The sequence below is a fragment of the Prionailurus viverrinus genome, chromosome B4 (assembly GCF_022837055.1).
Source record: "Prionailurus viverrinus isolate Anna chromosome B4, UM_Priviv_1.0, whole genome shotgun sequence".
Taxonomy (NCBI): Eukaryota; Metazoa; Chordata; class Mammalia; order Carnivora; family Felidae; genus Prionailurus; species Prionailurus viverrinus.
This window is the reverse complement of record NC_062567.1, coordinates 21,482,109-21,496,326: the sequence shown is the minus strand read 5'-3', so window position 1 is coordinate 21,496,326 and position 14,218 is coordinate 21,482,109. Positions and strand designations below refer to the sequence as shown.

General features: G+C 40.1%; 1 protein-coding gene across 2 annotated transcripts in view; it reads right to left on the bottom strand.

The window, feature by feature from the left end:
• The window catches only part of APBB1IP (amyloid beta precursor protein binding family B member 1 interacting protein), a 102,169-nt gene that overhangs the window by 34,697 nt on the left and 53,254 nt on the right, over positions 1-14,218 (bottom strand). For both annotated transcript variants that reach the window (XM_047866179.1, XM_047866180.1), the window contains exons 6-7: positions 10,668-10,827; positions 9,376-9,497 (exon numbers count right to left, since the gene is read on the bottom strand). In XM_047866179.1, the coding sequence (XP_047722135.1) occupies positions 9,376-9,497; positions 10,668-10,827 (282 nt within the window). The remainder of the gene's footprint in view (positions 1-9,375; positions 9,498-10,667; positions 10,828-14,218) is intronic.

The following is a 14,218-nucleotide window of genomic DNA, read 5'->3' as shown; positions in this document are numbered from 1 at the left end:
AATCTTTGGGGAGAAAATGGAATGGGAATAGTTCAAGGGGAAAAACAAGGAACAATGTAAATTTTCCCAAATGTTAAAAAGGTTTATTGCACAACACCAAAAGTGAACCCTCATGTAAACTATGGACTTGGGTGATAATGGCATGTCAATCAATGTAGGTTCGCTGATTGTAACAAATATACCAGTGTGGTGGGGGATACTGATAGTGGGGGGGGCACTATGTATGTGTAGAAAGTATATGGGAACTTCCTCAATTTTATCATGAATTGAAAACTGCTCCAAGAAATAAAGTCTATTAACAAAAAGCTACTCATGTGCTTCTTACATGGAAAAGTAATCAAACTGCCATGAAACTATTTAGACTCCACTGGATAACTTTTAAAAATGTCAAAATTCATAATATGCTAGTCATTGCATTATTTGCATCTATTTAAACTAGTGTTGAAAAATTCTGGATGTCAACATACAAATATGTGAGGTGGTATACAGCTTATAAAATTTCTTCCAGGGGGTATGCAACCACAAAAGTTTGACATCCGTTCATAGAGGCAGCCACCATCTGGGGTTGGCCATAAGGGGCTGTGTGGGGGAGATGAGTAGGCAAAGTAAGGGGGCCTACTGAGAGGGAGAGGAAGGACACTGCTTGTTGAGGGACAGAGTAATAGAGGCCCATGGGAAGGCTGGGCCCAAGATGCCCCTGGCTGTGGTCCCCACAACTTTCTACTCCCAGTGCCAGCCCCTAGGAGGCCTGGTCATGCTTCCTATCTTTTACCCCACGAGATGCCTCCGAATCCTTTCAATAATCACGCTGAAAAAAAATCTAGTTAGTGCACTTTCTGTTCTCATGATAAAGTGATCTCAGGCTTTAGCAGTGGCTCTCTGAAGAACCACTGATAGTCTTGCATCCTCACCAAGGTTCAATAGTTAGGCTCATATGTGGTTCCTGCCTCTTGGCAGTGAAGCCAAACAAAGCAATGACTGTCCAAAAGAATAAGTAGTTTTTAAATTTTTTTAATGTTTATTTATTTTTGAGAGAGACAGAGACAGAATGCAAGTGGGTTAGGGGCAGAGAGAGAGGGAGACACAGAGACAGAAGCAGGCTCCAGGCTCTGAGCTTCCAGCACAGAGCCCGACACGGGGCTCGAACTCTCGAGCCACGAGATCATGACCTGAGCCGAAGTCGGACACTCAACCGACTGAGCCACCCAGGCACTCCAGAATAATAAGTAGTTTTTAAACGGAATAGGGCATAACAGCAACCAGGGGAATTCGCTACTCTGCTTTTCTTCATTTATAAATGGGGTGATCTGTTATTACCTCCGGAAATACAGACCAGTAATCCTGGTGGAATTCCTTTTATTTTTGAAATTTATTTCTTAAATGTTTATTTAAAACATTTTAAATAATGTTTAAGAGAGAAAGAGAAAGCGAGCAGGGGAGGGGCAGAGAGAGAGGGGGACAGAGAATCCCAAGCAGGCTCTGCACTGTCAGCCAGGAGACCTGCAGCTTGATGGGAGGCTCGATGCTGAACTCACGAACCAGGAGATCATGACCGAACCTAAACCAAGAGTTAGACGCTTAACTGACTAAGCCACCCAGGCACCCCTAGTGGGATTGCTTTTAAATAAGCATCTTTGGGTTCATAAATTTGCAGAACCTGGTTTCTCTCCAAAAATCTTCTATCCCTCTGTAAATGCCCTGCACTCTGAGAACAGGTCAGATGGGAATCTCAGTAATGAAAAGGTTTCTGTTATCTCATGAGAAAAGGAAAGTAACCCAAAGAAAAACTGAGGAGCACATCTCTTATGATTGCCCATCTGACAGAAAATACTCAAGTGAAATGTGTAAATTTCATGCTAAATTTATGGAGGGTGAAATGTGGTTTTTTTTTGAAGGAAAGGGGGAAACTCAGCATGTTTAAAATTTAGCTCATTATGTCCCTCTCCCCACTTATTTCCCTTCTTGTGCTTCCTGCCACAGTGAATGACATCAGGATCCATCCCATCCCCTAGCCTGAAACCAGAATGTCACCCTTGTCTGCTTCTATGCCTCCTCATTATACCAGCATTCATGGTCACCATATTCTGCAAAATTCTGCCTCCTACATATCTTCCAACTCCCTTGGGTCCATCATCACCTCCTTTTTCTGGGCTCTGTAACCACCTCTCCATCACATGGTGGCTTTCACGCTGCTTTCTTTTGTATCCATCCTCCATCATGCAGCCATGATGATACTGCCCCCCTTCAAAACCCTTCAACAGCTCCCTGGAAGCCTCAGGATCAAGGCCGATGTCTTTAACATTGTTTACAAGTCCCTTGATCATCTTGTGCCCACTCCCCTCCAGTCTAAATGAAGTCTTGCTACACCCATATGATTTGATTTAACAACTGGATCAGGAATAAAATCATAGCAGAAACAATAAACTGGTTCAAAATCCACGCCCTGCCCCCATTTATTTCTCAGGTCTTACTCATTCCAATGCACTCAGTATTTAGTAGCTCTCAAGTTTTTATCCATCTTTAAGACTTTTGGGCCATTTGTCAGACTTTTTAAAGTTCCTTCTTTTTATCTCTATTTCATTGTTAGCTGAGTTTGCTTGTTTGACATCTACTCCTAAAGTTTTGGGTTTGGAGGAAGTATTGATGAGTGAAGTGAGTGTAAACCAACAGCCTGATGCCATTGGCCATTGTACTGCTCCCAGCCAGGAGGACAAGGACCTACTCCAGGAATGATGAGGTCCCCCAGGGGCCAGGCCTCTATGAACTCTGACAGGCACTGAGATGGCAGGAACAAGCACAATACCCCAGCATCTTAATGCAATGAACAGCACCCCTGATTATTATCAGTGGTTGCAGAACCTTCTGTCATATCATGACCTTCTGCAGAAGGCATTTTACTCATCATCTCTAATTCCATGAATCATTTTTGTGCAAGAATGAAGCCTCAATGTCAGGTTATGTACCTGCAAAGAATAGGGCACACTCCATGCAATAGCTTCAATCATGATAGCCAAGTTGGATCACACAGTGTCAAGGAAGTGCAGTTTAATATAAAAGAAAAACACAATACAGCTAAATAGGGGCTCCTGGGTGGCTTAGTCAGTTAAGCGCCCAACTCTTGTTTCAGCTCAGGTCATGATCTCACAGTTTATGAGTTCGAGCCCTGTGTCAGGCTCTGCACTGACAGGGCGGAGCCTGCTTAGGATTCTCTCTTTCTCCTTCTCTCTTTGCCCCTCTGCTGCTCCCCCCACCCCCGCCCCAAGTAAATAAATAAACTAAAAAAAAAAAAAAAAAAAGAACACAGCTATATAGGCAAAGTAGGCATTGGTGGTTGCAACTGGATTTTTAAAAATAACTGAATGCTAGAGACTGACTAAACAGTCTAAAAATTCATTTTAAATGAATCCCATACAATTAAATCTGCATGAACTGGTGACTGGAAACATTCATTTCTGACTTGTTTTAACCAATATGCTATTTTGACCATTTTCTTTCCCACCAATGTACCTGAATGCACTGTCCCTCCCTATCCCTCGCTCACCTCTCCACGGTCCAGCCATGCAACCTTTCCCATGACCTAAATGCAGGTCCCTCTTTCTTCTTGGACTTTGCACTGGCCCACTGCCTAGAATGCCCGCTTCCCCTCTACTGTTCCCCTGGCTAACTCCCCCAAGTTCTCCAGGTGAATGCTTGGACAGAAGTTTCTCTGAGTAAACTTCCCTGCCCGCCATCTGCTCCACAGAAGCTAGTATTTCACCTCACCCCCAGGCTTTTCAGACCTGATTTCCTACTTCCCTTCTTTTCCCTCCCATCCTCTTTTCTTTTACTCTTGCTTTGTTGCCTCTTCTACTGGTTTGTTTGGTCCATATCTCACTGCCTCTACTGAAGGTAACAAGTTTCTACAATTTTCTCCTGAATCCCGCAGTTCATTAATTGTATTGATATACTGTCCATAATGTCTTTGAGATGCTATTTCCTGTCAGGGTCCTGCAGTATTTTCTCATAAACACAATGTTGGTTTTTCCTCTTCCCTCATGTCCTAAATCAGGGTGAGATTGTTCTGTAGTCAGTATCTGTCAACAGGCAAGATCTGTGGTTTGCCTTGAGCTGCACGCACTCCCTCTGCATCTGTACATCTGTGCAGAGTGTATTTTTTCCTCAGGGACAGGATGAATGGGTTACCTGACTGCTCAGTTCCTAGTTTCACTGCTCTACTGAGCTGACATTTTCCTAACCTTGCATATTATGAAGTAATATAGTAATTACAAAACCAAAATTCTCAGCATACACCTTTATTAAAGCTCTCTTGTGCTGTCAATAGCATTTTGCATGCTGGGACTTAATCTTAAGACTGTACCAGGCCATAGTCTCTGTCCTCAACCATTCTCATGTTAAAGCTGGAAGCTATGCTGTTCTTATTTTTGTACATGTCTTTTTCCTCAGCTACACTGTAAATTGTCTGAGGCAAAGATTATCTTTGCTTTTGTGTCTTCCACAGATAGCACAGATTAAACATGTAAACAGATACTCCACAACATTTGCTAAAGCCAAGTAAATGGAGTGCATTCCAGTAAAGGTTCACCATATAAGTCAACAGTGGAAAGACATTCAATGTTTTGAAACCTTTTGAGAAAACAAATAAGTTGTTCAGAGTCTCAGTCTTTTCCTTTTATAATTTCTGGTTAAATCTAGTTCTTCACGCACAGTGTCTAACTCTTGAAATAGTTCCTAAACAGCACCATAAGCTGGCTGGGCAGGATGATCAAACCTGCAGGCCCACAGGTATAGATAGTCCTGACTAGGGAATGGAAGCAGGTATCAGTTACTCACTACTCTGTTCTGGGATTCACTACTACATATAAATGTTGACAATTACATTTGAAAAAGAATTAACAACCCAAATGAAATACAGGATATATTTGGATTTTTGAATTAACTGATTTGAGACATTACTTCGGGAAAAAACATAAGGCAATTAAACAAAAGAATTTCCAGGTTGTATTTCTTTAAGAAACTTACTCTGGAAATACTTTTCTCTAGGATTTGTTATTCTTTTTGTGTAAACTTAAAAAAAATGTTTCTGTTAAAAACTATCAAAGGGTCTCAGCATACAGCTTTTACAAAGGGACTGTGGGTATTTCAAAATTACAAAGCTTCCCTTTTAGGAGCCATGACATCAATGTGGGAATGGTCACAGTCTACTTCAGGAACAAGGCAAGAGCCCTAAGGTCAGCACGCTGAAGTAGCTATTCACATGGAGTACTGAACAGAAGATATATTATCCAACCAAACACTGAGAAAATGGAAATACTTAATATCAGCAACTTAAAAAATGTGTCCACTTCCATTATGGTCTTTAAATGTGATTGCAAATTAGAAGAATCTATTTACTTGGTTTTAAAGAACAGATTATTATCCAGAAGAATTCAGCAGGAGGATTTCTGCCTCCTCCTATGATCAGTAGCTTGTAGTTAGACCAAAGCTTCAAAAGAACAGCTTGAAAATCTGGATTAAAAAAAACAACAACTGTGTGAAGGTTTTGGAGAGCTATGGAGGCAACCAGGACTTAAGGGGCCAAGATCCAAGAGATAAAGGAACCACAAATTGATGCTGAGATATTCTGAGAGCCACATTTCCCCTCTGGTAAGAGGCTGAGGATCATGGCAGAGGACCTGAACAGGCACTTCACAAAAATCGATAATAAACATTTGAAAAGGTACTCAAGCCTTTGGCAACAGAAAATTTGACTTAAAACCATAGGAAATACCACGACACACCCACATAGAACAGCTAAAAAATTTTTTTTTAAATTGCAACACCAAGGGCTGGCAAGGATCTGGAATAACGGTAATTCTCATACAATACTAATGGAGGCAAATCATACAATCTCTTTGAAAAACTGCTTGGCAGTATCTCCTAAAGCTAAATATGTGCAGAAACTATGAGCTAGCAATTGTATGTATTACACAAGAAAAAAGTCTCCATATGTTCAACAAAATACAGGTACAAGAGTGTTGTCAACAGCATTACTTGTTAAAGCCCCAAACTAGGAACAAATCAAATGTCCATCAGTAATACAACAGATAAACTTATTTTGGTACAAATGCACAGTGGAATACCAAAGGGCAAAGAAAAAGAACAAACCATGTTCTGCCATATGCAACAAAAGGAATGAAGGTAAACACCAAAGAGTACTACGATATAATTCCATTTTATACAAAGTTAAAAAGCATGAAAAACCGAGGCCAGAGAGGTCAGAATCATGATTATTCTTGTAATGGGGGTCAATGGCTGGAAAGGGACATAAGCGAGTCTGCTGGTGTATCACTCATGCTCTATATTTTGATGTGGGTGGTAGTTCAATGGGATGTGCACTTTGTAAAAATTCACAGCATGTAGTTATGTTTTGTGCACTGATTCATTAGATGCCATGGCAAGCTGCAGATATCCGCCTATACTTATTCTCTCCTTTCTCCTCTTGGTTATACAATATTATAGCCATGTTACACAGCACTGGGCACCATTTTTATAGACTCAATGTGAAAACTTTTTTGTGGAGGAATTGTGCAAAGTGGTGACTCTGAATACAACTCCCAATTTTAGTTATGTGTATCGTTGTTCAGATAGACTGTACTTGTCAGTTTCTTGTGTAGCTCAAAATCCCCTGTAACTAAGTTCTGGCCAATGTGATGGAAGCAGAAGTAAAAGTGCCATTTCCAGGTCCTTCCAGTAAGAAGTGTGGTTGTGCAGTTCCCTGGCTCTTTATTCCCTCCCTAAGAACTGGGAAATGGCCGGGTGGAAAAGCTGCGTTGGGCCCAGAGATAGAAGCTATTGTTGAGAATGGCACAGCCTCCTACTAAATCTACCGATCTATGTCTGCGCTGGTACGTGAGAAAGAATAAAGCTTCTAGATGGTTTGAACCACTGATCTAGGGAGTCTCTTTGTCACAGAAGCTAAGATGGTACCCTAACTAATACAGGCATTAAAACATTCCATTGAAGGTAGTTACAATTTGAAAACTTTGTAGTTGATCCCTGAACAACTCAGGTTTGAACTGTATGGATCCATTTATATACGGATTTTTTTTGGCGGGGTGGGGGGGGGGGATATAGTACAGTACTGTATTTTCTTTCCCTTATGATTTTTTCCTTAATATTTTTTCCATAGCTTATTGTCAGAACACACTGAATAGTACATCTAATATGCAAAATATGTGTTAATTGACTGTTTATGTTATTGGTAAGGCTTCCCAGTCAACAGCAGGCTATCAGTAATTAAGTTTTTGGGGAGTGAAAAGTTATACACAGATTTCCAACTGCATAGGGGGTCGGTGCCCCTAACGTCCCTCCCACACTGTGTTGTTCAAGCATCAACCATACTTTTATTGTTCAATATTTGTCAAAGACAATAGTATTTAATTGCTTTCTTGTCAGTGCACCACCACAAAACCTAGAGAAGACTCTAGAAAAAAGCACAGTACGGGGAAAGAGCATTTTCTCACAAGAAAGCTGCTCTAGTATCCTGCTATTTCTGCCTCTAGTGATATGGGACTTAGTTTTTTTAACCTGTAAAATATAAAGGTGTCTGGATGTCCCCAATGATCTTGTCTGTGTTTAATGTTCTTTGACTTTCCAAAAAAGACTTAATGACCCTCATGCAATTACAGTCGGCTGGAGGCCACAGTGGGAAAAGGCCTGTATTTCTGTGACATCCTTGTACACATGACTTGAAGGAAGCTTTTTCAAATATGGAGAACAATGCTTTTAAAAAAAATTTTTTTGGGGGCGCCTGGGTGGCGCAGTCGGTTAAGCGTCCGACTTCAGCCAGGTCACGATCTCGCGGTCCGTGAGTTCGAGCCCTGCGTCAGACTCTGGGCTGATGGCTCAGAGCCTGGAGCCTGTTTCCCATTCTGTGTCTCCCTCTCTCTCTGCCCCTCCCCCGTTCATGCTCTGTCTCTCTCTGTCCCAAAAATAAATAAACGTTGAAAAAAAAAATTTAAAAAAAAAGAAAAAAATTTTTTTTTTTTTTTTGAGAGAGAGAGAGAGAGAGAGAGAGAGCGAGAGAGAGAGCACGAGCGCATGGGAGTATGAGAGACTCTTAAGCAGGATCCACACTGAGCACGGAGCCCAGTGCAGGGCTTGATATCATGACCTGAGCCGAAATCAAGAGTCAGACGCTTAACTGACTGAGCGACCCAGGCTCCCTGGAGAATAATGCTTTTTATTACGTAGACTGTTTATAGAATTAAATCACAATAAATGGTACATTTTCCAGGTGCCCTCTTTAGTAATCTCAGCATCAGTAAGCACCAAGTATTAGCAACAACAAAAAAGAGTGTTTAAAACATGAAGCATTCATGACCCTTAGTGCATCAAGGTATATTGAATTAATGTAGCCAAATTGAAGTAAGGACAGAAGAAGAGGATCAATAAACAGACAGATATGCTTTGGATGCTGGATCTAAAAAAACAAAATGGTTTCTATTCTTTCTGAATCCTTTAAGGGCCTATTATAGTTTACGTATGACCTAAGAGTTGAGTTTGTGTATTTTTATTAAGTGAAAAAAATTTTTGGGGCGCCTGGGTGGCTCAGTCGGTTAGGCATCCGACTTCAGCTCAGGTCATGATCTCACGGTTCATGAGTTCGAGCTCCACGTCGGGCTTTGAGCTGACAGCTTGGAGCCTGGAGTCTGCCTCTGATTCTGTCTCCCTCTCTCTCTGCCCCTCCCCCACTCATGCTCTCTCTGCCTCTCAAAAATAAAGAAATGTAACAAAAAAAATTTTTTTTTAAGTTTTTTAATGTTTATTTATTTTTAAGAAAGGGGGGTGAGGGGAAGAGAGAGAGGGAGACAGGATCTAAGAGGCCTCTGTGCTGACAGCAGAGAGTCTAATGTGGGGTTCGAACTCATGAACCATGAGATCATGACCTGAGTGGAAGTCACATGCTCAACTGACTGAGCCACACAGTCATTCCTTTATTTTTTTTCAATGTTTACTTATTTTTGAGATAGAGATAGAGAGAGACAGAGAGAGAGAAAGAGAGAGAGAGAGAGAGAGAGAGAGAGAGAGAGAGAAAAGGGGAGGGAGGGAGGGAGGGAGACACAGAATCCAAAGCAGGCTCCGGCTCTGAGCTGTCAGCACAGAGCCTGATGGAGGGCTCGAACCCACAAATTGTGAGATCATAACCTGAGCTGACGTCTGGCACTTAACTGACTGAGCCACCCAGGTGCCCCTGGATTGTGTGTGTGTGTGTTTTTTAAAGGAATATATTTGCAATATTTTGTGAGACAATGAATGATGTTTGCTAGTACACAGGTGACATTAAAAAAAATCCTCCATATTTTATATGGTTTAACTATATACAAGTTATCTTACCTGGGGGTTTTTAAATACAGCGTATTTTTCCTCTTTCTCCAAAAATAGCACTTTATTTTCTGTGTCTCTTGTCCAGTCTGATAAGACTTCAACAACATTTTCATGGTCTTCAAAAATCCTTTCTGATGAAACAAGAAAAAGCATTCTTTCCAACCCAAGACATTAGGGTTTCCAACAGAGAATTAAGCTAGTATTGAGTTAAATACAATGCTTCATTCTTCTCATCGGTTTTTAGAAATTCCTAATTCTTCCATGATGTCACATTGTAACACCCCTATTATGTTTCTTCTTCAGTGTCAGGTCTTCAACTTATTTTCCACAAAAAAACATGGCAGACGACCATACAATATTGTGATAATGGCCAGCCACTGCATTTTTTTCTCATCTGCATTTTTACTTTTTACTTTAAACAGTCTCAGATGGAGGTAAACATCTTATCCATAAGGAGGACCATGAAGCAATAACTGGCTAAACAACTCTGAAGGAGGCTATGAGACATGTGATATGTTCTCTGAAACATCACCCCTAAGACACTAAAAACTACATATGCATATCTGAACCAAACGTAAACATACAGGAAGGCTTTCATTTCTCTATTTGACTCAGAGAGTTGCAAAATACCTCAAGAGATTCTTTCAGTGTACACCATTTCATTCATTAAAAAAAAAAAATTCACTGAAAGCTTTGAAGGCAGGCAATTCTGTATTCCACCAAGCTCTCCTGAGAGAGAACTGTTCTGAGTGATTTTAACAATGAGAAGTAACAAGAGTATTTCTTTAATTGCTTTTTCACTTTTTTTTTTTTTTTTTTACTCCAATTCTACCAACTGTCCTTTGCTCTTTGGAGCTGAGCCTCTTCAACCAAACAAAGTGTGAGTGGGGACGGTGGAAGGGGAAATGAACACTGATGTATGGTAGAGTTACACTATAGTGTAAAGACGCAAACTCTAAAGAGACATTAGCTGACAGATACCCAGGCCCTCCCACAATATGTTCAACTTACTAAGCACGCAGTAAGAGGTCTCATCCTATCACTTTCTCTTTCTTATGGAACCACTACAGTGGGGGCAATAATAGTGTTTACATCCCCCAAGGTCTGGCTACTTGTTACAATCTGAGGCTCTTCACCACAAAGGAATGAAGAGGCAAGCACTGAATCTGCCATAAGGGGAGTGATTTATGGGAAATCTTGATAGTCTTGAACCAAATTCTTCTTAACAAGAGACCAAAACCCATAAAAAAGCAAACCCACAGGTTTTTGGAGCACAGTCTAACACTGAGGATGGGACTTACCAATTTGAAGTTCTGGGTATATTTCATAAAGACACCAGTCTACACTGCAGTCACAATGGGTTTTGTCAAAAAGGTTGTCTAGAACATCCCGGGCTGATTGCCGCTCATCCACCATCAATGATTTAGTGCTGTTATCATTCATGTGCACCTTGACAACAAGCTGAGGATAAAGCCACAGGGCAGCTAGTAAATTTCAGCAAGTGGAGAAGAACATGAAGATTAAGGTTTCAAAGTTGTTATTATTTCTGTGAATTTAAGTAAGAAGGTCTCCTGCAAAGTCACTCAATATGAACTTACTCATATGCTTAGTACTGCTTAAGGTGCAAAAAATATGGAGATGGAAAAACTTATTCACAAACCAAAAATAAAAACCCACAAGCCAACACAACAAAACAAACAAAAAAACCCAAACTGAAAAAAACGCATAATAAACAAAGTCCTTGCCCAGCCTTCAGAGACCCTGCATTCTGGTGAAGCAGACAGAAAACAAACAGGATCAAAGAAGTGCTGACTTCCTGCTCTCCTGATATCTTTCTATACTTGTTGAGGTTCATCCAGGAGCCCAGAAGCATTTCTTGTTTGAAAGCATATCTATAATAAATTCTTCTCTTTTGTTTAGCTGGAGTTGAGTCCTATTTCATGCAACCCAAGAGTTATAAGATACAGAAAAGATCAAGTTGGTTAAACTACAATTCTTTTGAAGGTCAAGAGTACATAGCGACACAATACCACTGAGGGGCCTTACGGGAGGGTTACAGACTGTGTCATAGCTGAGTATCTTTGAGATTAGAGGTGGATTAAGCAAAATGAATTATGGAGGCATGAAGGCAAATTAATGATCAAATTTACTTTTCATTCCATTTTTAAAAAAAATTCTACTGCACCTTGTTCACAGTGAAATTGGTAGTTATCCCATTCTAAATCTGGAGGGTTTGGTGGGAGCAGAATTTACTCATCTTCAATAAGGACATAGGATTTCACTGATTTTTCCCAGGCAACTTGTCAAAGTTATAAAATATTCCGACCACCCCCCCCCACCCACCCCAGAGAGACCATGATTCTTATTTAATATAAGAGAATTCATTCATGAAGTAATTATGATGGTGCTACATAGCCAGTCTTCAAAAGGAACAGCAGAAATGTGCCCACTGAGCCCCAATTTACTACACACATATGTTTGGGGAAGATTTCCTACAACTCCTGGAAAGCCCTGTGTTCTTATTTTAGTCTTTACCAAGATCACTGATCCTACCTAATTACACGGGAATTAGCATTAGTGAGAGTCAATCAAGTTGGAGTCTATCTCTGATTGCCATGCCGGAAGCAGATGTTGTTACCTTTTCCTCTCCAGACAACACTGCCCTGACTGACCATCAGCCTGAGGTGTCTGCAACTATACACATTATACAGAGAATTCTGTATAATAAGAATTATACAGAGAATTCCTGGAAACATCCCTAACCAGAACTGCCTGGTACCACTCTTGCTTACTTACATTTCTATTCTAACTTGAAAAAGAGAAGTGTGAAACAGATAAAGACAAGTTCTGCCTATTCTGTTTGTCTAGGGTCGGTACTGGTTATTCACAGATGAGACTTACCACTATTAAAAAAGTGAAGGACTGGAGAAACGTTACATTTGGTAACATTTCTCCCTCCCCAGAAGTTTGGGTTAGGTTCTGAGCCCCTGAGAAACTGCCTCTCCTGTCCTACTTCCACCTAATCTGATCTCCAAAACGTTCTATAGGGAACAGGATGAAGAGCACAATCTTGTGGATTGTTATGCAGAGTTACTGATAGAAACCCAGGGTATGGGTGGAGATAGAAATCTGGGTGAGGGGCCCGAAGGAACCACAAGTTAGCATATGCCTTCTTTTCTCAACAGTTGCACACTGAGAGTGAAAACATAAGACATCAGGGCAGCAAAAGTGCGTATCCTCTCCGTAGGATCATTCAAATTAGACCTTTAGTCCAGGTTTGTCTGCAGAATACTTTTTCTCCCTTGAAAACCTATAAAACCTGTAGCCCAGAAACGTCTTGTTGGAAGGTTGCTTTTATCCTGTATGTTTGTCTTTTGATGTATTTAAAACAATAGGTCCAAGTGCCACAAAGTCAAAGATACATTCATCTGACCTGAGGCATGAAGCATGGAGGGTTGTACAGAAACACAAAATCCTCAAATAGCGGGCTTTATTATGATTTATTTTCTGTGGAAGGCCTACCCACTGCTCTCTACTGAAAATCATTAGTATTTTTTTGTAAATATTTTTTAAGGTTATTTCTTTATTTTTGAGAGAGAGAGAGTGAGAGAGAATGCATACAAGCGAGGGAGGGGCAGAGAGAAAGGGAGAGAGAGAAATCTGTTAGTGCAGAGCCCAGCGTGGGGCTTGAACTCAAGAATCTTGAGATCATGATCTGAGCCAAAATCAAGAGTCAAATGCTTAACTGATGGAGCCACCCAGGTACCCCTCTGCTGAGAATTACTGATGTGGAGTAGCTACATGTCCTAAGAAAACACGGCCAACGTTAGAATTTAGAAGACTTAATCTCCATGATGGAAAAAATAATGATGTTTGACCACATTTCATTTTTGCTTAGGTATTCTTGAGAAAAGAAAACATATGTTTGTGTTTTGTTTTGTTTTTAGATAGAGGGAAAAAAACTGAATCACATAATTTCACAGTGATGAAACTTTGTTTTTTTATTTTTATTTTTTGGCAGAAGTTGCAAACTAAATTTAATCCACATGTAGTTATGAATGTCTACAATTACAGAACTTGGAAAATAAAGAAAAAAAACAAGAGAAGGCTGGCAACTTTTAGCAGGAAGAAATTGTATTTACTATTCTTCACAGCTTCTGTCACATTTACAAGCTGAAGAGTAGCTACACTAACACGTAATATTGCTAGATCCCAGTTATGTGATTGAGCAAGCAGAGCGCTTTTCATATCTATACTGTTGGATACAGGATAGAATGATTCAAGAATGAAAAAAACCTCCCCTTTCTAATCTGTTACAGTAAGAACTTCATGATTTCTATCATTTCTTCTTTTTCTTTTGCAAGTTGTTAAATAAAAGAATATCCTAGAATCATATACATGATCCTATACATCATATACAAAGAAAAGGATATACATTTTCTTTGATTCCATGATAAAATTGACACATGGAATTGCTCTCCTGTGTCACCGAGCTTTAAAGGAAATGAACAAACACATGAAGTTAGTGAGTCTGATCCCATTTCCAGTTCCAAAAGCTTTGTAACATAAGCAGTATGTACATCATTTGCAATCCAAAATGATGTCAACACCCTACAGAGTACTTGAGTACTTGAGTACTACAGAGTACTTCAGACTCCATTTCTATGTTGTAGACTATGTATGAGTACATCTTAGTCATGTTAGTAATGTACAAGTGTGTCTCTGTTATTTTCTTTTTTTTTTTTCTTTCTTTCTTTCTTTCTATATATTTTTTTATTTTTGTCTCTGTTATTTTCTTAATGTTCTGTGCTCACAGGCTTCTGTTTTAAGGAACGTATCTGGAGTGTCTGAA